Genomic DNA, 24653 nt, shown 5'->3' with positions numbered 1-24653 from the left:
CACCTGGTGCTGGCAAAGGACACTGTATGAGCTTTCAACTAGGACTAGTGACTGGACAGCAGGATGTTTAGCTCAGCAGTTGGTGGAGATGAAGAAAGAGCATGACTGGATGACTCAAGGAGCTGGTAAGGATATACAGAGCCTTTCACTTCCAGGTCATGGTTCAAGTTCCACTCGAGTCAGTTCTCAAAGTTATTACCATCTGAAGGCTGTTCAGCTACTTGGAGGTTGGACATCTGTATTAAACATATAACCTTATCCCCAACATCAAGTGGAGTCTCTGCAGGGTGGCCAAGAGATGGCTGAGCTTAGAGGAGGAACTACTTAGGGGTAATTCCTCCAGATAAAGTAGATTAGCAGGGGAGTGTCAGGAAACTCATAGTACTTCTGCCCAAGCTATAGCTGTTCTGTGCATCAGTCTCCAGTGACATTAATTGGGCGCCTGTCATAAGCACTGAAGTCATTTAAGTTTGGCACATTTGAGGACCATGGCAAATCTGAGAGGAAGGTTCAGTCTCTGGGACATTGGGAATGGAGAAGAATCACCTTAGGAGCAGTTTGCTCTGGGAGAAACTCTCTCTCAACACAGGTTTGGGATGAATGGTAACTCACGTTAAAATGTGAGTGTTGTATGTTTAAGATCATTAACTTCAGGCCCATTGCAATTGTAGCTTGGAGCGTTAGTGTTGTTAAACACATACAACCCTGCTCCCATGTGAACCAACATTATTCAAATACCCACCAGTGTCTAGCTTATCCTCAGCTATCCAGGTCAGTGGGGGACATGCCAGCCTGGCTATGAGGGGAGAGTGTCTTCCCCGCTGTTCTTTGATGCCTACAGATTATAGGGCTCAATTCTCTTCTCACTTATACTAGGGTGAATTAGGAGTAACTACAGAGGTTAAGTATCAGGGGGTAGCCATGTTAGTCTGTATCTACAAAAACAACAAGGAGTCTGGTGGCACCTTAAAGACTAACAGATTTATTTGGGCATACAGAGGTTAACTGAGTCACACAGGAGTGAGAGATGAGAAGGAATCCCACAGATCCATTTCCCTTGTCCCATGAAGACACATTACTTCCTGTAGTTAGATGTGATGTTCCTTCCCCCCCCCCCCCCCCCCGGTTATGAAGTGCAATACATTCCACGAGACAGGGAAGGAAAGGTCATGACAAACATGTCACGTGAGTAGAATTCTTACTTACTCAAGCCAGCTTGCTGGGTCCCATATGCTCCCCATCTCTGGCCAATCACATCTGCCTCTGCACAGGGAACAAACAAAAATATAGTCTCATGAGAGAGCTGGGAACAATGGAGTGAGGCGCCAGCCTCCCAGGACAGTTTCATGCTGGAGTCAAACTGCATACCTGGAATTAACCACCAGAGTATTCCCTTTCAGCATCCCCTCAACCCATCCAGGGCATTATTGTCCATTTCTTTAATTCTCGCTTCTCTCTTTCTCTACAGATACAGGAATCTGGGGAGGGGAGAGTCTCCCTTCTGATAGCCCCAATGGGGGGAAAATGTGCTCTTGGGGCAGGCCAGGGAAGGATGGTATTGATCCACCCAACACTTCAGAGAAAGCGTCAGAGCAGGAGTCTCTCTGCTTCCTTACTGACGCAGCTCAGTGAAATCCCTTCTTTGGGACCTTCTCCCCACCCACTCAGACAAGACACAATCTGAACTAGATGATGTAAAACTAGTTTCTAGATGCATGTTTTAGCACATTTGAGTCAACAGTCCTGACAGAGAGGACCTACAGGTTTGGGGGCATGTGTCTCCCCACCACCAAATATCCAGTTTTGCCTCCTACATCGTTGTACTAATGTGATGACCCTGAAAAGGGCAAACCCGTGGCCCCTAAACTGGGCCATTTCACTCCAGTGTCAAGAACTATTGGAATTCTCTCTGGCTGGACATCCAAGAACCAATGCCTTGCACATCGATATCCAAAATGCTCTTCCAGTTCACAGCAGTAACGGAGCTCCAGAAACTCCCAAGAAAAGTAGGGTGGCCTGGGGGAAATTGTACTGCAGAGTGTTATTTTCTGGGTGCTCCACATGAGCAATCAGACAGAATGAGGAGCTTTGTGGAGAGAGGCCAGGGTTAGAGAGCAATGCTCCATCTCATGCTCTGCAGAGCTCTGGCCTATTTGGAGCCAGGGAATTTAACTTGGAGGGTTTCACTGTGGTAGAGATGCTGGCCCCCACACTCCACAGCCCTGCTGCTTACTTGTGATGCCTGCACATGATTTCAGACACTCTTCTTCTTCCTCAAAGTTATTTCGGTTGCCTTCACAGCCCCCATAGGTGAAGCGGTCACATTTCTCGGTGAATGGGTTGTAGTACCAGCGGGGGATGCTCTTTTGGCACATCCCAGTGTCTGGTAAATCTACACAGTGACCTGGCAAAGCAAGAGAGGTGTTCGGGCTCAACCAGCACATTTACACAGCATCCGCGCTTTGTAACTCCTCTAGTGCCCCGTGTGCCACTCTTCAGTCTCCAAGCCACTTTGTGGCACCTATTTCCTAGAGTTAGCAAAGATTATCAACATCCGATTGACATAACTGCCAACCAATTGCGACGCACTGGCAACAATCACCCTCACAGCCCCGAAAGTGCATGGGGGGGGGGGGAGGATGTAGCTAATTAGGGCATTTTAGCAGAGGCTGGAAGAGGATAATGCTGTTCCCATCAGGAGAGAGAGATCAGTGCCCCCCAGTAAGGACTTGTCTACAAGAGGAATTGACTGCAATAGCTACTCCACCAAATAGCTCTAGCATGTTAAATTCACACCCTACCTTATTCTGAGGTCACTTCCCTGTGTAGACAAGCTCTAAGCATGGTGGCTTAAAAGAAGGGAAAGTCTCCCCTCTCCACAGAGCAGGGAGAGCACTCCACCAATCACTGCAATGAGCAAGAACTAACGAACCCAACAGCTGCCGTTGGTCGGTTAGAACGGATATTTGAACAGAGAGAGGGTGGGGTAGAGTCCAAAGTTAATCCTGAGGTTCTCATCCATCTAACATTACACCAGTGCCTGGCTGCCAAGGGTTCAAAGTTCACTTAAACAGGACACTGCCAAGCAGAACTGCCACTTATCCATAGGTTTCCCCAGAAGGCATCCGAGTGTGGTCTAGGCATCAGGTCTGGCATTAGAACCACACACTCAAATCCTTGCAAAGTTGACTGAGCACTTCATCCTCCCATGTTTAGACAGATGGATGCAGTGAGTGCCATGCAATTTACTGCCTGGGGGAGGATGGGGGTGGGAGGAGCGCTCTGGAAGAGCATGGCACCATTTACCGTGTTGAAGCGGTTTTACTCTGGTTATCCCTCCTCTATAGTATTCAGGCAATCAAACAGTGTTGAAATAGATTCGGGAAATGCTTTTAGACCCAGTGTCAATGGGATCAGTCAGGCACTGACTGGCTTATGCTAGGCAAGAGTCCTTTTCTGGGATAGGCAATTTCCCACTATGCACTACGTGGAAGAAGGCTAAACTAGCCTTTCAGGATTTGTAACATACATACTGTGACAGACCCAGACCAGTGGGGTACAGGAGTCTGGTAGAGGGCAAATATACTGGTCACTAGATGGAGTAGTTTTCTGTTCCCTGAGTGACCAGAGAAAGGGCTGCACTAGAGTAATCAGGAACCTGCTAGAACCAGTTAAGGAAGGCAGGCTAATTAGGACACCTGGAGCCAATTAAGAAGAAGCTGCTAGAATCAATTAAGGCAGGCTAATCAGGGCACCTGGGTTTTAAAAGGAGCTCACTTCAATTTGTGGTGAGTGAGTGTGAGGAGCTGGGAGCAAAGGCACAAGGAGCTGAGAGGGTGATGGTGAGTTGCTGGAGGACTGAGGAGCACAAGCATTATCAGACACCAGGAGGAAGGTCCTGTGGTGAGAATAAGGAAGGTGTTTGGAGGAGGCCATGGGGAAGTAGCCCAGGGAGTTGTAGCTGTCATGCAGCTGTTACAGGAGGCACTATAGACAGCTGCAATCCACAGGGCCCTGGGCTGGAACCCGGAGTAGAGGGCGGGCCCAGGTTCCCCCCAAACCTCCCAATTATCTGGACTGTGGGTTCTTCTAGAGGGGAAGGTCTCTGGGCTGTTCCCCAACCCACATGGTGAATCTCTGAGGCAAGAAAATCTGCCAATAAGTGCAGGACCCACCAAGATAGAGGAGAAACTTTGTCACAATACCTTGTGTGGTTGTAACATTGATTTTCCGTAGTTTATTGAACTCTATTGCATCTGCAAAAAGAAACAGCTCATAGGATAGAAATGTACAGTCCCCAGCTCAAGTATGAAACTCCTCCACCCATCCCAAGGTATGTGGAGAGAGAGAGGTCTTTGTGGGACACTCCCTAACTACTTTCTTCTCCCTTCTGCTAGTATCATACATAAGGCAGGGAAAGAAGCTATAAATCAAGGTCCACAAATATTTGAAAGTAGTTAAAAAAAAATAAAGGTGGAAAAGGAATTACATATGGAAGTGTGACTAATAATAATGGGATGAAGTTAAGGAAGGGAAAGTTTAGGTTCCTTATCAGGAAATACTCCCTGACAGCAAGATGTATTTGACTGTGGAATAGCCTCCCAAGGGGAGGCGGGGGGGGAGTCATGTCACTCCAGACTTTTAAAATTAATACTGGTTTGATGTTCAAGAGAAGAGAGAGGGGAATCACAGAATATATGCAGACTGTAGGATCAGAAAACAAAGGATCCCCAGGAATTATCTGTCATGACACAGAAGCGAGGAGGTGGTTAAGTAGTTCAGCTTTTTGCCATGTCAGGTGCAAGCTGTTAGCAGGACATTCTTGTAATGTTTAAGAGACTGGGAGAAGTCGAGGTGGCAAAAAGTATTTGGAGGTGGTACATGAAACCATGAGACCAGGTAAGGTCACTCAGGGATAAGATATAGAGGGAGAAAAGGACAGAACCCTGAGGGTCGCAGACAGAAGGGTAGACTCCAGAGGAGAGAGAGCGGAGAAAGAATCCAGGAGGTAAGGGAGAGTCATGAACAACGTGATCAGCAGTGTTGGGCCTCTCAAATGCTAGTGACAGGGCAGTGCTGTGAAGATGCTTATGTGTGAGAGATACAACTGGGTTAGGAGACCAGAGTACTATGCTACAGTGAGATGTATCCATCTTCAGGTACTAAAGTTGGAACGTTTAGGACCCAGACTCTAAGTACTTACACAGCTCACAATACGCCTCATCTGATCCATCTGCACAATCTGAAGTTTCATCGCATTCCAGGAAACTATCAACGCAGCAGCCATCTCTGCATTTGAAGTGGAAGGACTCACAGTTCCCATTGCACACTGGGATAGAAAGACAGATTATGGGTTTTTTGGGGTGGAGGAAAGGGTGTTCACCAGAAAACCCTCTCCTCCTGGCACCCAGATACATCGTGAAAGGCTTGTGCCTCCCTGTGAGCTTCCTGGGGCATGGGAAGCCTGGACAGTACTCTCTTCAGAGTCCATCAGTGCCACTCCGAACTTGGTCCAAGGAAGTCAGTGTGGAATGAAGCAACGTGCCTCCTTTCCCCAGGGAGTGAACATGCTGCCTCTTGAGATTAGATTTTAGTCTCTATACACCCCTTTCTCATTCACACTTACTGGAGCACACTGCATTAGACAGAGAGGTATGAGATGCCTACCTGGCTTGGCCCGCCTTCCAAAAGAACCTCGAGAAAAGACATAAAAAAAGCTATATTATTTTGATGAATCAGAGTCTGTTCTATACTGTCACTATGCCTCCCCCAATAACCAAGGCTACCCTAGCACAACGGCTACCCAGGACAAACATTTGATTGTTTACCAGAATCCCATATTGCATTTTCCAGGAAGTCTATACCCTGTGTGGGGAGGGAAGGTGGGAAAGATACTGACTGCTCTGAAGTCCCTCCCATCTCACCCCTCCTAAGCCAGTCAAGCTATTCCAAATTGTCTTTCCTGTCTCCATTCCTCTGCCCCCATTGTAAGCTCAATATGAAGCACAGTGGCCTGGAAGAGGCCCCATGAATTCATCACATTGCAAGCTTTGCTGATTGGCTCTTAACAAAGGCTCAGCTGTGCTACTGCTAACGGGTGTAAGGAGAAAGCTGAATTTCAGGCACCTCCAGGGCAAGACACCTTGTTCTGTGGCTACATTTATAGGTAGCAGGAATAGGATTTTGAAAGTAAGTCTGTGGCCACTGAAGTGTAGTAAACACCAGTCCCTAATGAACTTCTTTCGCACCATGGTGAGGAACATTGACTAGACAGAAACTTCAAACTAAATACCAAGTATATGCCAATCAATGGAACCATGAGATCCCACTGACCCAGGGGTTTCCTCTATAGATGGACTCACCTTGAACATTCTTGCAGGCAAGTTTACACTCTTCCTCCCGTACGTAGTTATTCTTGTTGGCCTTGCAGCCCCCAAAGGTGAATTTCTCACATTGCTGAGATGCTGGATTGTAGAACCAGCGGGGAAAGGACCCACGGCACCGACCCACCTTACTAGGAGCCAAGCAGAACTCTGGAATGTAAGAAAGGTACCCCAATGCAAAAAGTCTGCATACGAGGCTGGAGCTCATTTTACTTCAACTCCACAGCTGGAGTATGGATGCTTGGCCTTGCTGAAATATCAGGAGGTGAGCTGGATCAGCAGCAATGACTGCAGCTTGCTACCAAGGGCGGAATCAAGCACTAGCTAATCTGGCACCAATTCTCCCATCTTTGTAGCTGCAAAGGGAGGGCAGGAGCAGGCACTGGTGGCTTGTGGGAGGGCTAGGGGGAGTTCTCCCAAAGGCTACACATATCTTGAGCTCAGTCCAAGGAGGTTCCGCCTAAAAATGTTTTCTTGTTTGCATTCTAGGGAAGTCTATTTACTGTGGGGAGGGAGGACACCTCTGCTTAAGGCACTGGTGCCAAATGGCCACCAAGAACCCACATTGCCTCGTTGATGCATAACTCTGAACATCTTGATTGCCAGGTACAAGTCCTTTGTAACAAATTTGATAATCAAATCCATGGCCATTTAGGATTTCACACTGACAGCTGTCACTATGCTGCACACCATGGTTATTTGGCACTTTACAGTGTAAGCAAAGAATTAAAAACCACACACACACACGTACTGCTTCTCCAAAAGCACAAGCTCTTACCTGAGCTAAAGGACAATCGTAAGGTCTATGATATAGAGCTGATCAGTTTTGGTCCCATGCGATAAAGGGCAGAGTCTCACACACACAGTCAGTTCATTACCATGTGTTAGTTCTACATGGGGACTGGAGAAACTGAGACAGGCAGTGGTGGACGGGGAGACTTTATATTTATAAAATTTAGGCATGGTAGGTTGAATTTTCATCTCGAGAAACTTCATACAGTTATCCTGCCTCCAGTCCCTCAACATATGGTATTCCCATGCACCATCTCCCAGAAGAGTGCTGGTAACATACTTTGTTGCTCTAATAGGTTATTAGCAAGCTATTTTAGCTGGGACCCCTGGAGATTCTAGTTCAAAGGTCTATCTGGGTAGACTCACCTTCAGTCTGTTCAGCTGTCAGGACCATGATCGTGATGTTGGTGGAGTCCTGCTGGCCAGCACTGTCTGTGACAGTGAGCTGGACGACATACTGCCCCTCCTGCAGGTTGGAGATCTTGGCTTGATTTTCCTCTTCCTTCGAGAAAGCAAAACAGTCATAGAAGGAGCTGGCATATCAAACCATAGGGGGGTATGTGCATGTGTGTGTGTTGCATCAGGAGGAGAGCCGCTGAGCTAAACCTGGAATAGGCTTCCACCCATTGTCATTTTGTAAAGCACTCTGGGATTCTTTACAACTATGGGCTAGATTCTGGCTGCCCATGCCCAAGTGGGCTAAGGGAGGCAGATAACACCACAGCCTCAGCACCGTAGCATGCTCAATCTAGATACTGGTGGTCTTTGGGGCACTACACTTTGGACTAGCCAATAAGCCCAGTAGTGCTACAGGCCCTGATGATCTTACAGCCAGACAGGAGTCAGGAGGCATGGGTTCTATTCCACACTCTGCCACTGATTTGTTGTGCAGTTTTGAGAGTCACTTAGCAGCTTTGTGCCTCAGTTTCCCCATCTGCAACATGATGATAAAACCTTATGTAAAGAACGCCTCAGTGACAGGCGTTCTAAGTGTGTTGTTGTTGCTTACTAGTCTTTGTGTACACCAGCCATGCCATCTGACAGCAGGCATCAATGGGTCCTGAGTCTTGGCTTTAATTAGCTCATATGATTCTATGTAGCCTTTCAGGCATGTAAGGATTGCAGGATTCGAACAGGGAGAAGCAACTATCCAAGACAGTGATGAAATCAGAGAACATCCCAATGAGAACAGGAGCAGAACTCTAGGGACAAGCCACAGGGATAAGAGCTAGCCCATTTGCAGAGGAGAAGGCTAGCAATCAGAGCATAGCAGAACCAGAGTATGGGTCAGTTACCTCGCTCAAAGACACGCACTAAGAAGCAAAGATGGTTATAGCAATTTATATACTGTTTTCTCTCTCTTCCCCCTCCCGTAGACCACACAGGGGATGAGAGTCTAGGAGCATTCACTGGATTCTTGACTTCCTGTGCTGCAAGAGTTTCCTGATGGAGAGGAGGAAGGTTAGCTCACTAAGCAATGACAGAACCACTGAGTGACGACAGCAGGGAAGTACACCAGACCCTCGCTAGAATGCGGGATTTGGGATCCATGCGCAATACTGCATTAACACGAGGACTGCGTTATAGCGGGGACCTCGTTAAAATGAATTGCAATTAAAGTAATTACATTTGGGATCCATGGCCGCGACCGCGTTATATGCGAATTTGCGCTATATAGACGCGCGTTCTAGCGAGGGTCCAGTGTATAAAGTATGGAAGATGCATGGGCAAGAGAGGAAGAGACAGAAAAAGGTAGCATATGATAGGAAACTGTCATTCTAGCCCAGCTTCTTCCCTCAACTCCTCTTCCCTTAATTCACTCTAAAGAGGGGTGAGATAGAGAGCAGACGCTTGGCTGCAACAACATGAAGAGGGAAGGATAAGATATTGATCACTTGCAAAATATTTGGTGTAGACAGCATGAGCCTCTGGGCAAGCAAAGCAGCACGCATTCCGCTCCCTACCTCCAGCACCGCAGAGGTGTCACCATGCAGAAGTTTCCAATCATAACTGACAATCCCATGGTCATCTGAGCTCTCTGTGCCTCTCAGTAACACTGGCTCCTGAGGCTGCACTTTCATGTCCATCCCAGCACGGGCTTTGGGAGGCTTATCATCTGGAGAAGAAAGGCAACAAAAGGCTTAGGTAAGAAGCAGAAAGACTTGAGTCTTGTCTCAACCAGGAAGAGGGTGGGATTCCCCCAGACTGAATACATGTGGGTTCCAGTCAGTTAAATAGGAAGATGTTTCATCATTCTGTGTTTGTAAGCAAATCACTCTGAGACAGCAAAGTGGTGCATGAGGAATGCCAGGTCAGTTTCAAGGGTCTGGAGCAGAATTATTTCTCTTACCTCACCCATCTCCTCCATTATTAAATGTGACTGGTCAGTAATCCATACTGCAGCCAGTCTCTTTGAGCCAATTGCAACTACTTAGAGATTTCACCTGTAGGAAGAAGTATAAGTGACAAGGGAACACCTTGTTCCTACAGCTGTGGACTCCTAACACTCATGAATTTCACATAAACTACACACACACACACACACAATTTAATGTTGGTGTTAGACAAGGAATCAGTTCAACATCTTCTACCAATTAATTCCCTCCAATACCCAATTTAAGGAGACACTTGGGGAGGAAGTGGGAGGCAATATAATCCACTTATTCCATATTTCTATTCAAAACTCATTGTCTCTGGAGAATATAGCCCCCCCCTTGAAAAAAAAATCTTGCACAGCATTCAAATGCCATCCCATGGACCACACCCCTCCCTTCGCACCACTAACACAATCTGGATCAAAAGGTCACTCTGGAAAATATAAAAGGCAAAAGTAAATCCTCATCATGGGAACAGGCCAGTGAAAACAGAATGCAGGCCATAAAACTTCACCCAATAATTTCTGCATCAAGCCCAATAATGTATACTCAAATTCAACCACATCTTTTAAGAAGTCATCCAGTCTTGCTTTATAATCCAGCTATGAAAGCCTTATACTGTGCTATAAAAGGTTACTATAGAGGGAGGATCAGAATCCAACAAATCTCCAAACTATTCCAATGGTTAATTACCTTCACTATTAAAAACTTACACCTTATTTTCAATTTGAGTTTTTCTAGATTCAAGTTCCAGACATTAGATCTTGCTGTGCCTTTTGCCTACTAGATTAAATAGCCCTCTGGCATTAGGCATCTTCTTCCTGAGTAAATTCTTCTAAGCCATGATCAACTCACCTCTTGGCCCTCTCTTCAATAAACTGAATAGACTCAATCTCCTTAAGTCTCTCATTGTGAGATGCATTTTCCAGACCATAATTCTTTGCAGCTCTTGTCTGAACTGCCTCCTATTTTTCCCCTCCCCAAATCCTTTAGAGTATTGACACAAAAACTGGACAAAGTATTCTAGTAGCTTTGTGAGACCCTACTACTACTCTATATCACCTCCCCACTAAACAATCCTGTTGATGCAGCAAGCATCACATGAACCCTTTAGCCACAGAATTACAGTGGATACTCAAGTTCTTTCCATGGCCACTGCTTGCCAAACCTCACATCCTGTAATTATGGCTTACATTCTCTGTTCCTCGATGTAAGACCTTGCATTTGGCTGTATTAAAATGTTTGATAGAAAACTGGGCACAAGCCATCCAGAGCACTCTGTATAAGTGACACATCCCTGTAATCAAATGTACTACTCCAGTCTTTGTCTCGCTTGCAATCGTCATCAGCAATGATTTTACATTTTATTCCACAGAATTTTTTATCAAAATCATTCATAAAAATGTAGGGCTGGAAGGCACCTCAAGAGGTCAGCTAGTGCCATCCCCCTATGCTGAAGCAGGACCAAGTGTACCTTGGGCACCCCATCTGACAGGTGTTTTTAAAAAGCCCCAAAGATGGGGATTCAAAACAGTTTATGCAAAGCCTCCCTTGGAAGCTTATTCCACTACTTAACTATCCTTATAGTTAGAATGTTTTTCTTAATGTCTAACTTAAATCTCCCTTGCTGCAGATTAAGCCAACTACTTTTTGTCCTACCTTCAGTGGACATGGAGAACAACTGATCTCCATCCTCTTTATTACAGCCCGTAACATATTTGAAGACTTATCAGGTCCCCTCTCAATCTTCTTTTCTCAAGACTAAACATGCCCAATTTTTAACCTTTCCTCATAGATCATGTTTTCTAAACCTTTCGTCATTTTTGTTGCTCTCCTTTAGACTCTCTCCAATTTGTCCACATCTTTCTGAAAGTGACACACCCAAAACTGGACACAGTACTCCAGCTGAGGCCTCAACAATGCCAAGGACAGAGGAACAACTACCTCCCTTGTATTACATAGGACATTCTCATTAATACTCCCAAAAATGATATTAGCCTTTTTCACAACTGCATCATCTTGTCTGCATCATCTTGTTGGCTTATATTCAATTTGTGATTCGCTATAACCCGTAAATCCTTTTCAGCATTACTTCCACCTACTCAGTTATTCCCCATTTTGTAGCTGTGCATTTGATTTTTCCTTCATAAGTATACTACATTGTGCTTGTCTTTACTGAATTTCATCTTGTTGATCTCAGACCAATTCTCCAATTTGGCAGGGTCCTTTTGAATTCTAATCCTTTCCTCCAAAGTGCTTGCGAACCCTCCCAGCTTAGTGTCATCCACAAATTTTATAAGCATATTCTGCCCTCCATTATCCAAGTCATTAATGAAACTATTGACTAGTACCAGACTTGGGATAGACCTCGGGTGGACCCCACTAGATACCCGCTCCTAGTATGACAGTGAACCACTAGTAAGTACCCTTTTAGTCCAGTCTTTCAACCAGTTGTAAACCCAGTGCCCCCTTGGGGACGAATTAGCGCGACTCCTGAGCGCTCAGCGGGCGGCTGTTGAGGGGTCGTGGCGCGTGCCTCTCCCGCTGCTGCCAGCCATCATCTCCCCCTCGCGCTCCTCCTGTGTCTGGGCTCAAGCGGTAGTGTGTGCCCTGTGGCAAACCGCGGTCTATCGCCCCATCTCCAGCACCCAAGAGTTCGAGGAACGTATCCCTGTCTCCGAGTGCTGCTGCTGGAGAGGAGGGGAGGAGAACAAGACTGCCCCTCTCAGGGCCCTGTGGCCTGTTGGAACTCCTGTGCTGCCTCCCCGCTAGGGTCCCAAGAAAGCGTATGAAAAAAGTGTCTCTGTTAGGCAACTGTGTGCATGCATGCATTGTATGTGTAAGACTGTCTTTCTGTAAGGAGGGGCATGTATTGCCACATGTACGTATACCTGTGTGAATGAAATTTTCAGCCTAACTGACTTTTATTCCTTTTGCTGGCTTGCACACAGAAAAATTGATGTTATGAAATGAATACACACGTTTTATGTCAAGTTTTTAAAAGAGAAGGGAACGCTAAAAGAAATGTATTATTTCTTAAAAAGTGAATGTTGTTGACTAGTAATTGTGAAGAGCCAACGTATCAGACATTTCTCCCCACCTTTGTCTAGCTACATTATAAACTCTTTGTTGCAGAATCTCTCTTTTTACGTGAATGTCCAGCACCTACCACCCTGGAGCCTTGATCTTAGTTGAGGCGTCTAGGCACTAAACAACAATTGTAATACTAAATAATGTGGAAGTATATTTGTTAGTGCATGTTAGATGCATACAAGAGAATACACGTGTGTATCTGCATGTAGGTGTGGGAGTCAGTTTCTACACGGGGCCAGCTCCAGGCACCAGCTTGGCAAGCAAGTGCTTGGGGCGGCCACTCCGGAGAGGGGCGGCACGTCCAGCTATTCAGCGGCAATTCGGCGGACGGTCCCTCACTCCGGCTTGGAGCGAAGGACCTCCCACCAAATTGCCACCGCAGATCACAATCGTGGCTTTTTTTTTTTTTTTGGCTGCTTGGCGCAGCCAAAACCCTGGAGCCAGCCCTCTTTATATAGGTATATGGACAGGTGCGCATTTCTCTAGTTGTGCTCTATGGATTTGTATTTGGGTTTCAGGAGTGGGCCATTAATAGACGCATTGCAGCTGTACAGGGTTACCAGGTGTCCGGTTTTTGACCGGAATGTCCAGGCAAAAAGGGACCCCGGCAGCTCTGGTCGACATCACTGACCGGACCATTAAAAGTCCGGTCAGTGGCACAGCGGGGGCCCAGGGCTAAGGCAGGTTCCATGCCTGCCCTAGCTCCGCGTGGCTCCTGGAAGCAGCCACCTGCTCTCTGGCTGCCCGTGCCCTGAGTGCCAGCTAAGCAGCTCCCATTGTCTGGGAATCGCTACCAATGGGAGCTGCGCAGGCAGCACCTGCAGATGCAAGGGCAGTGCTCAGAGCCTTACTGGCTGCCCATGCGTCTAGAGGCTGCAGAGACCTGCCAGCAACTTCCTGGGAACTGTAGTAAGCACCTTCTGGACCCCTCACCTGAAATCCTCTCCCACACCCCAAACCCCCTATCCCAGCCCTGAGTCCCCTCCTGCACCCCAAACCTCTCATCCCCCACCCCAGAGCCCTCACCCCCAGCTGGAGCCCACCCCCCCACACTCCAAACTCCTTGGCCCCAGCTCAGAGACCCCTCCTGCCCCCCAAACCCTTCATCCTTGACCCCATCCCAGATCCCTGCACCCCCAGCCAGAGCCCTCACCCCCTCTCAAACCCCTGCCCCAGCCCGGTGAAAGTGATGGAGGGTGGGGGAGAGCAAGCGATGGAGGGAGGGGGGATGGAATGAGCGGGGATGGGGCCTCGGGGAAGGGGCGGGGTAGGGGTGTTCAGTTTTGTGTGATTAGAAAGTTGGCAACCCTAAGGTCATCAGGAGGTGACATATTTCCAAAATGTTCCCTTCAGGCAGAACACAATAAAGACCTAGCTTCCTGCCTGGCCATTTGTGTATCAGATGCCTCATTATGTATTTGCATAGGGAGCGACAGGCAAAAGGAGAGGAAATCTACAGCACTAAACAAACAGTTTATCACTACAGACAAAGGATTGTTCTGGTCTATCAGAGTGCAAAGCGACACGCTGGGTCCTTCACCAAGGAGTAGGGTGGCCAACTTTCTAATTTGTGAAAAACGGATACTAAGCGCTGGAACCTCCCCACTCCGTCCTGCCTCTACCCCCCACGCCCTCTCCCTGCTCTGCCTCTCCCCCTCCCTGCCCATCACTCACTGCTCTCTCCACCTGCCTCCCTCCGCCAGCTGAGCAGGGCTCTAGGGGTGGAGGGGTGACTGGGGCAGAACATTCAAAGGGAGAGCCAAGTTCTAGGGTGTGTGACTGGGGCAGGAAGAGCCATGATCCAGAGGTTGGGGGATGGGGTGACTGGGGGTAGCACTCCAGGGGCAAGGCACAAAGGAGGCTGAGAGAGGGGCCCGGGCAGTAAACCCAGCCACCAGCCCCACTTCTCAAACATCACGTGCTTCAGGATCCCTCTCCCTGGGGACTGGCCACTGGTACCTCTCTCCGCTGGACAGGGCCAGTGCAAGGATATTTCACGCCCTAGGCGAAACTTCCACCTTGCGCCCTCCCTCCGGCCCAGGGAGCTAGGGCGGCCCTAGCTATTTTGGTGCCCTACGCAGCCTCCACGGGGGGGCTGTGTGGGGCCCAGCCTCAGGCATCCATGGGAGGGAGGCTGGCCACTTCCTGCGGGAAGTGGAGTGACCTGGCCCCAGCCTGCTCCACTCCCCTGGCTCCCAGCCATGCTGCTGGTGAGTGTGGGGGGTGGTTCCCCTCTCCCGCCTCCCCCAAACCTGGGAGCCAGGTGAGCAGACCAGGCTGGGGCCAGGTTGCTCCACTTACCATGCAAGGTCGGGCCTGGCTGCAATCTTCAGGGGAGTGGGGGCGAGGCTGGGGCGGGGCAGGGGTCATGGGGAAGAGAACTGGGAGCCCCCTCCGTGGCAGCTCCCCACCCAGGGAGCCTCCCCTACGGCAGCTCCCAGCCCTGTGGCTCCCTCCCACCCCTGCGGCAGCTCCCTGCTCCCCTTCTGCCCGGGCAGCTCCCCGCCCCAGCTCACCTCCGCTTCGCCTTCTCCCCTGAGCATGCCAGCGCTGCTCCACTTCTCTCACCTCCCAGGCTTGCGGCACCAATCAGCTGTTTGGCACGGCAAGCCTGGGAGGGGGGGAGAATTAGAGTGGGGGCTGCTGCTCAGGGGACAAGGCAGAGCGGAGGTGAGCTGGGATGGGGAGCGGTTCCCCTGCATGCCCCTCCCCCCGTTACTTGCTGCAGGCAGCCCTCCCTGCACTCCCCTGCCCCAGCTCACCTCCACTCCACAGCCTCCCCTGAGTGTGCCTTTTTGGTGCCCCCAACCACTTGGCACCATAGGTGGCTGCCTAGTTCGCCTAGTGGTTGCACTGGCACTGCCGCTGGAGCCAGGCAGTTCCTGAGAGCTCCTCCAGTTCCAGCAGCAGCTGCTCTTCCCACTCTCCCAATGGTAGAGCAGAAGTTGACTGCGGATGGTTACTCAGGTAACCAGACTTTTGATGTCTGGTCAGTAGTACTGTCAGGTCCCCTTTTCGATCAGACTTTCCGGTCAAAAACAAGACACCTGGCAACCTGACCACAGAGGCAAGATGACAGCGTGCTTGTCTCATGAAAGAAGGGACATAGCCAGCCTGGCTGTAAAGTGCTGCAAGCATTTTGAGTGAGCAATATTTGGTTTGTTATACTTGATTTCACTGTAAACATATCCAAGTGCTGTGTGTTCAGCAGAGCGGTGCTCTGAAGTGGAACTGGTAAGCTGGGGTGTCCTGTGTCTTTGGAAGCAGTGAATCTGGGAATGCTGGGAGGGTCCAGTGGACAAGGGACTGAATGTGCTAATCGCTAACCTGTCAAGTGACAGCAGAGCCTGTGAGGCCTAGAGGGGAGTGCTCGTATTGCCTGTGGAGGTGGGGCGCTGACCCACAGCAGGCACAGACAAGGCTTCCTCACGCTAAGGGCAGGTGATACCAAGGTGCCACACAAGGCTGGGTATCCCTGGGAAGTGTCTCACCCAGGTTGTAGCAATTTCACCTAGACTACATTTCCCTAGTTTGCTTATGAGAACATCATGTGGGACTGCATCAAAAGCCTTCCTTAAAAAAAAAAAAAAAAAAAAATCAAGATATAGCACATCTACTGTATTGTGTCCGGTTCTGGGTGCCATATTTCAGGAAGGATGTAGACAAACCAGAGAAAATCCAGAGAAGAGCAACAAAAATAATTAAAGGTCTAGAAAATATGACCTGTGAGGGAAGATTGAAAAAAATTGGGTTTGTTTAGTCTGGAGAAGAGAAGACTGAGTGGAGACATGATAACAGTTTTCAAGTACATAAAAGGTTGTTACAAGGAGGAGGGAGAAAAATTGTTCTTCTTAACCTCTGAGGATAGGACAAGAAGCAAATGGGATTAAATTGCAGCAAGGGCGGTTTAGGTTGGACATTAGGAAAAACTTCCTAACTGTCAGAGTGGTTAAGCATTGGAATAAATTGCCTAGGGAGATTGTGGAATCTCCATCATTGGGGATTTTTAAGAGCAAGTTGGACAAACACCGGTCAGGGATGGTCTAGATAATATTTAGTCCGGCCTTGAGTGCAGAGGACTGGATTAGATGACCTCTCGAGGTCCCTTCCAGTTCTATGATTCTACTGCTTCTCCTCTATCCACTAGGCCAATACCCCTGCCAAAGATGGAAATTAGGTTGGTTTGGCATGATCTGTTCTTGACAATTCCATGTTGGTTATTATTTAGCATCCTATTATCCTCTAGGTGCCTCCAAATTGATTGTACGTTAAATAGTATTGGGCTGAGAACTGGTTCTTGTGGGAACCACTAAAAACACCCCCACTGGTTGATGATTCCCCATTAACAAGTCATATGTAAAAGATATTGGACTCTTAGCTAGACTGAACAAAAGGTAGCCAAGATTAATATATTTGTATCATAAGGCAAAAAGATTTTTGAGTTATTAGCCAGGTTGGGCAGGGATGGTGTCAAAAGCTGGGAATGGGTGACAGGGGATGGATCACTTGATGATTACCTGTTCTGTTCATTCCCAGAGGGAATACTGGGCTAGATGGATCTTTGGCCTGATCCAGTATGACCATATTGTGGGAGTGCACCAGAGTCCTTCCGTGCTGGCAGGAGACGCAGCCACCTACAGAACTTTACACTGGGCTCCATACCAGAAGATCTGAGTCTTTCCAACTGAACATTTAGTTTATTCTAGCAACTATCATTCCCCCAGAGACATGAAGGCTGTCAAGGAATAGATAATGGTGCATGGAGGTGCCCAGCCACTTCAACAGCACAGGTCCCCATGTACAATTAGAACTGGCATTTCATTTGCAAGCTGTACACAAAATAGCAGCACCGCGTACCCCGCACACAGCACTTAAAGCCACTGAATAAGAGGCACGTCACTGCCAGTCCTCCCATGCTCACCATATGAATTGGACACACTTATTTTGAAGACTCTTTCCCACCACCTCCCCTGTCAACATAAAGGTCTGGTTGATACCAAGACACACCTATTAGTAACCATTAGGATAGAATAATAGACTTTAAGGTCAGAAGGGACCATTATGATCATCTAGTCTGACCTCCTGCACAATGCAGGCCACAGAATCTCACCCACCCACTCCTGTATCAAACCTGTGTCTGAGCCATTGAAGTCCTCAAATCACGGTTTAAAGACTTCAAGATACAGAGAATCTTCCAGCAAGTGACCCGTGCCCCACGCTGCAGAGGAAGGCAAAAAAAACCCAGGGCTTCTTCCAATGTGCCCTGGAGGAAAATTCCTTCCCGACCCCAAATATGGTGATCAGCTAAACCCTGAGCATGTGGGCAAGACTCACCAGCCAGACACCCAGGAAAGAATTCTCTGTAGTAACTCAGATCCCACCCCATCTAACATCCCATCAAAAGCCATTGGGCAGATTTACCGCTAGTAGTCAAAGACGAATTAATTGCCTACAGGACCACATCCATGGCAATGGGCTATGAACTTACAACAAGTCAAGTATTTTCAGCTGGCATTTCTACATGTTTCCACAATTAATGAGAGCCTTAAATGACCTCCGGAAAAGTATGTGCTGCTACTTATAAACCAGCAAGGTTAAGGGCACTCAGTGTAGTGCCCAGACACCCAGCGTGTAGCATTCAGGCCAGGGACCGAACTCCCCCCACACGAAATGAAAAGGCCTAAACCCTGTGGAAATGCTGTGGGGCTATTTCACGGGCTGAGGTTGGGGCAGGCAGAAGGCTGCACGAGAAGATCCCCCCTTGGGAGGAGAGTCATGTTGGCATGGCAAAGGCACTGCAGGGAGATTTGCCACTCTGTGTGGATCAAAGGCCTGAGTAGGGACAGACAGGAGGCTCCAGCTGCTATATGATCAGGGCCGGCTCTAGGATTTTTGCCGCCCCAAGCAAAAACAATTTTGGTCCCCCCCCCCCCCCGTTTTTTTCTTACCCCACCCGCGCCTCAACTCCGCCCCTTCCCCAAATCCCCAGCCCTGCCTCCTCCCCCCAGGCTCTCAAGCCTAGGAGGGAGGGGGGGGAGAAGCAGCGCGCGCGCCGTGGCCACTCGGGATCTCCCCCTCCCTCCCAGGCTCTCAAACCTGGGAGGGAGGGGGAGCAGCGGCGCGCCAATCAGCTGTTTCGCGCACCGCGGCCGCTCGGGATCTCCCCCTCCCTCCCAGGTTTGAGAGCCTGAGAGGGAGGGCGAGCAGCGGCGCGCAAATCAGCTGCTTCGCGAGCCATGGCGCACGAGCGGCAGCAGCGGAGGTGAGCTAGGGTGGCCGGGGCACATTTTTAGGGGCGGCATGGCCAGTGCCAGAATGCCGCCCCTAGAAATGTGCCGCCCCAAGCACCAGCTTGTTTTGCGGGTGCCTAGAGCTGGCCCTGTATGTGATGAGTTGTCAGGGTTTGGTTTGTTTGCAGGGCAAGGAAGAAGGATTCATTTTCCCTACACAGCCATTTGGGCTTTGCATTTGCCAGGGATTGCATGGTTTCCAAGAAATCTAATGTATGCCATTCACATGCCAAATATTTCACTGCTGATCAGTTTATCACTTATATCCATCTCCCCCAGGATTCTGGGTAGAGAGGCAGCACTTTCTCCTCTTTGGGTCACCCTGACTAACAGGTCACTTCAGTTCTAGATTCCATCTCTAGGATTCAGTAAGTTCCCCCATCACCATCCCCATTCAAAAAAAAAAAAAAAAAAAAAAAAAAGAGGCCAATCACTTGCACACAAGCAAAGTCTCTAACAAGGAGAGAAGGAATTTTACCAAACATTCAGAGTCTGGTTTTCAGAGTGCTGAGAATCCTCTTCCTTCCTCCATGGACCTCAGCTGGAATTGTGACTACTCAACATCTTCAGAAAGAACAACAAAAAGAACAGTTTTTTTTATTTATTTAGAGAGAGCCCTTAATGTCAACCCAAGTCATTCAAGTAGGAACCGGCTCTAACTGGCACTTGTACAAGCTGTAACATTCTTCACCTGCAGCTGGGTGAAATTCATTTTCCAGCTAATCTTTACAACCAAATGCTCCTTGGACTGAGACAAACCTCAGCAACAGGAAGTGGCTTTTGGGAGGTAATTTTCCTATGTTAACCCATCAGCAAACAGAACTCCACAAAGTTAAGAGAATTTGATACTTACATCTTCGAAAAGTCTCCATTAAAAAGGAAAACAGCCTGGATTTTTAGTGCTCTTTTGAGTTTAGAAAGTTTCAGTAAAATGTACATAAACAAAAACAACAAGGAGTCTGGTGGCACCTTAAAGACTAACAGATATATTTGGGCATAAGCTTTCGTGATAAAATGTTGTCAACTTTCATGATTTTATGAGTCTCGTGATATCTGATGTTCTTCCAAAAGGTCCAGCCTCATGGAGCCATGCAGTTATGTGAGAATCTAAGCTTTCATTAAAATAATAATAAGCCAGTCTCATGATTTCTGAAAGTGTGAGACTGGCAATACGGAGATTATAAAGCAGTATTTAAAGAGATACCTGAAAACGATTTGAAATCTGCACTGATCAGAATTAGGAAGTTTTCCCACTAGAAATTTTAAGAGTCAAAAGCCACCCAAACAAACATGCTGAAAAACAGACTAGCAAGGTAGTTTTATACACATAACCAGGCAGGGACCAACAACGAAGTTGTGTACCACTGCTAAACAATCCCCATACAAAGTACACTGCTCTTTCATCACTTCCCCAAGGAAGGTACTCAGAAGCAAATAATTTCCTGAGAGTGTTTATTCAGCCTCCCCCATTAACACAGTAATTCTCTCTTCATAGTAACACGCCAATGTCATGAATGGAAACATTGAGGTTGCCAGGTAGAAGGGAGTTGAATTTCTCTAAGGAAAAAAAATGCTTCTGAAGGAGGTGGGGGAATACAAATCAAACTGGGTGGGAGAGAGAGAAAATGCAATATTTCCTTGTTTGGAAGCAATTTCTTAGGAATCCCTCCTATTGACCATATCAGAGATGAAACAGAGTTATTATAAAAAGCACATAATTTAATAGAGAATGATCCCCACTATAGAAGCATTATAAAGGTTGGTTTAAAAGTTCTGAAGAAAAGTTTCAGAGGGGTAGCCGTGTTAGTCTGAATCTGTAAAAAGCAACAGAGGGTCCTGTGGCACCTTTAAGACCAACAGATCATCAGATGCGTCTGATGAAGTGGGCATTCACCCACGAAAGCTTATGCTCCAATACTTCTGTTAGTCTTAAAGGTGCCACAGGACCCTCTGTTGCTTTTTGAAGAAAAGTTATTACCGAATGAGAACCTATTAAGGATTTTTCCATAAGAGTTTTTAAAAGGGTGCTCACTGCAGTTCAAGCCAATCTCATTATAACCATAGGGGCAACCCAACAGGACTCTCAGTGCTTCCACCTTGTTGAAGTGTTTCTCAAGGGTCACTGCTTTAGAATAAAGCAGCTTGCCACACCGCTCAGGGTTTGTGAGAGGCAAACATTATTTCCTTGAAGCTTAGAGAGGATTCCCAGGGGAAGGTTCTTCTGCTGATCTTTGTTTTTGCTTGTTTCATTAATTTGGGATCAATTTGCTAGCATGGTTTGAGTCTTAAAGCACGCAGGACCTCAGTCAGATTCACTACTCCCAGCATGGTCAGTCAATAGTGACCATGCCAGTGTGCGGAGAGGTCAATCTGTGTACTGCACCTTTAATTATAGAGCAGCCGCCCCACCTGATGCAGGGGCTCTTTCAGCTGAAAAAATGCCTTAGGCAACAGGCTTAATGAGCAGTCTGGCTTGTAGAAGCCAGCAGATGCCATTAGGGCAGCATGATGTATCTCACATAGGGTTATTCGCTAGAGGTAGGAGAGAAGTCCCTGTTAGATAGGCATAACTGTGCTGTATTTATTACAAAATGGAAGCTAGTCCAGAGCATCTGGGCTGGGTATCAGCTCAGAGAAGTATCCTACAGTTTGGATACATAGATGAACTTTGAATCTGCAAATCTGGGTTGGAAATTTGGTGAGAACAAGCATTTCCAGAGTCCTGCAGGTTAACAGTCATGAGCCACGAACTGGAAGCAAATCAAGTGTAACCAAGTATTTCACAATATTAACAAAAGATTCAGTTCTAGAAATGGGCAAAGGTTCAGGGAAGTTATTTTCCCCTCCCAAACTGGTTTGCCTAGATCCAGAATAAACCTATGTAGTAGTTACTTAAACTTTGCATGCTATTATTGCTAGTAAAACTCACGGTGAGCCCGGCCTCAAGAGCCAGAGAGAAACCTTAGAACAAAGTTTGTGCTTGAAATGGCAGAGGAACACATGCTGTGCCTTCAAGGATAATACTATGACCAGAGACTTAGGAGAGCAGTTAGCTTGTGTGTCAGAGGGAGCAGATGATGATTGTTGCCTTGATATGGGACCTACTTAAATCAGAGCATCCCCCTAGCACAGTGAAAACACTCTTAGATGAGACCCCAAAGTTGTATTTTAGACTCAGTGTTACCAACGCTTGCAATTTTATCCTGAGTTTCATGATTCTGGTGTTTTTTCTAAAAGCCCCAGCAGCTGGAATCACAAGTTGGCAGGAGAAACACAGCTTTCATTTTGAAAAGTTTCTCGCCTTCATTATTGCGAGGGGACTAGAAAAACATAACCCAAATGCTTAGTAAAGGCTCAGAATCCAGAAGAAAAAGAGACCCCCAAATATGGTTTTTAAATCTCATGATTTTTACATCAGTCTCCTGATTTTATTAGGGCCTGACTCATGATTTTTAAATGCTTGGGGGTTGGCAATAGTGTGTAGTCTCAAGCAGTGCTGCATTCTGGATCTTTAGCATGATAACTGTAGTACAACTTGTGAAGACTGTATGGTCTGTCTAGTCTCTACTGCAAGACTAAACCGGGAATGTCAGTATTATTTAGGGTTGCCAACTTTCTAATAGCACAAAACTGAACACCCCCACCCTCTCCGTGGCCCCGTCCCCACTCACTCCATTCCCCCTTCCACCGTTGCTCGCTCTCCCCAACCCTCACTCAGTTTCACTGGGCTGGGGCAGGGGGTGATGGCTCTGGCTGGGGGTGCGGGCTCTGGGGTTGGGCCAGCGATAAGGAGTTTGGGGTGCAGGAGGGTGCTCTGGGCTGGTGCTGAGGGGTTCAGAGGGCAGGAGCAGACTCAGGGCTGGGGCAGAGGGTTGGGTGCGGGAGGAGTGCAGACTCCAGGAGGGGGCTCTGGGCTGGGGTGCAGGCTCTGGGAGGGAGTTATGGTGCAGGAGGGGGCTCAGGGCTGGGGCAGGGGTGCGGGAGAGGGCTCAGGACTGGGGCAGGGGGTCGAGATGCAAGAGGGGTGAGGGCTCTGGAAGGGAGTTAAGGTGCGGGACGGGATTCCATCCTGGGGCAGGGGATTGGGGTGTGGGAGGGAGATCAGGGCATGGTCTCCAGAAGGGCGGCACTTACCTCCAGCAGCTCCGAGTCGGTGGCACAGCTGGGCTAAGGCAGGCTCCCTGCCTGCCCTGGCTCCGTGCAGCTTCCGGAAGCAGCTGGCACGTCCCTGTGGCCCCTAGGCTGCTCTGTGCGCTGCCCGTGCCCGTAAGTGCCACCCCCACAGCTCCCATTGGCCGCCCAATGGGAGCTGCGGAGCCAGCACTGAGGGGTGGGGGGGTGCAGTACGCAGAGCTTCCCTGATTATCCCTGTACCTAGGAGCAGGACATGCCATTCGCTTCCAGGAGCTGCACGGAGCCAGGGAGCCTGCCTTAGCCCCGCTGTGCCGCCAATTGGACTTTTAACAGCCCGGTCAGCAGTGCTGACTGGAGCCAGCAGGGTCTCTTTTCAACCAGGGGTTCCTATCGAAAACCGGACACCCTAACAGTATTATAAGTATACTATGATAGCTTCCCCAAAAAGTCTTAAAGTAAAAATGACTAATTTCTTTTTCAGCACCAGCAAGGTGCAGTCATTGCCTAGAGGCAATCTGCTGTCCTGGAAATACACCCTTGCAAACTTGCTCCTCTCTCCCATACAGCGGAAGTGATGCACTCACCTCTCCTGCTAAAACAAGCCCTTTATTCTATGCTGAATTCCTCTTCCGCTGACCTAGTTATGTCATCATACTGTGGAATATTTTTTGGCTCTGAACCAAAAGTTCTAGAATGTCCAAACAATCCTACTGTAAACTAGGGACAATCTAATATAGTTTGATTGGTCATCCTTTATTTTTCACCCCTCTTCTCAGGCTTGGAATGTTAGTCAGTAATCATCCTGTGTCTCTTCTCAGCAACCCTTCTGTTTCACATAAGGTAAACTACAAAGGTCTTGCTGCAAGTTAAAAACTAGTTTAAGAGGAGGAAAACATGCTTTCCATCCAAGAGTGTCATGAGCATTGTAGTTTAACAAAGTTGTCTCACTAGGATGCTGAGAAAAGAGGAATTGCAAACTTCCTGGTTTCTGTGCTATGGTATGCTGTCACAAGTACCGTACAAGAAGGAAATGAAGACAGGGGATGTTGGATGGAATGAGTCTTTTCAACATCCATGTGGTGTAAATCCAGCATGAGAGAGGAGCTGAACGCCCTATTAAGCAGGTTTTGGGTGGCATTCCCAACAGAACCTTTCAATGATTTTCTCTCCTCTGATTAGTCTCCTTAGTACTTCCTGTTGCAGTGGAGAGATCCCAGAATGCATTGTTCTGTGATTTCTGAACTACCATAGAGTGCGGCTTCTGGCATCGCTTATTTTGGGATAAATTTGTTGAACCAACGAGACTTAAGTGCAGAGGGAAAGAGGATAGAACATAACATTTAAAAGTTAGTTAAGATTAATGTCTGTGCCCCACACCTTGGTTTGTAGGATATCGATTACAGAGTAACGGGTTTAACTCATCTTTGTTTTTGAGAAGGAGGCCCTCAGCCTACAATCAAGGCATAGAAGAGATCTAGCAGAGATGAACAAGAGACATATTACAATGAGAGGAGATACACATCCCAGCAGTGGTGTGAGAGAAGCGGTGAGAGGCAGTAACATTCAAGGCTCAGCATGGGAGGATT

General features: G+C 47.9%; 1 protein-coding gene across 2 annotated transcripts in view; it reads right to left on the bottom strand.

The window, feature by feature from the left end:
* SPINT1 (serine peptidase inhibitor, Kunitz type 1) overlaps positions 1–24653 on the bottom strand; it is a 29664-nt gene that overhangs the window by 2636 nt on the left and 2375 nt on the right. Inside the window, exons 3-10 of one of the 2 annotated variants that reach the window (XM_034769288.1) lie at positions 9140–9291; positions 7542–7677; positions 6363–6533; positions 5668–5694; positions 5204–5329; positions 4206–4256; positions 2234–2404; positions 1207–1263 (exon numbers count right to left, since the gene is read on the bottom strand). In XM_034769288.1, coding sequence (XP_034625179.1) covers positions 1207–1263; positions 2234–2404; positions 4206–4256; positions 5204–5329; positions 5668–5694; positions 6363–6533; positions 7542–7677; positions 9140–9291 — 891 coding nt within the window. The remainder of the gene's footprint in view (positions 1–1206; positions 1264–2233; positions 2405–4205; positions 4257–5203; positions 5330–5667; positions 5695–6362; positions 6534–7541; positions 7678–9139; positions 9292–24653) is intronic. The other variant, XM_034769289.1, reaches the window with a different exon arrangement.

This window comes from Trachemys scripta, chromosome 4 (genome assembly GCF_013100865.1).
Source record: "Trachemys scripta elegans isolate TJP31775 chromosome 4, CAS_Tse_1.0, whole genome shotgun sequence".
NCBI lineage: Eukaryota > Metazoa > Chordata > Testudines > Emydidae > Trachemys > Trachemys scripta.
The sequence above is the reverse complement of the archived record's forward strand: the minus strand, read 5'-3'. Positions and strand labels throughout refer to the sequence as shown.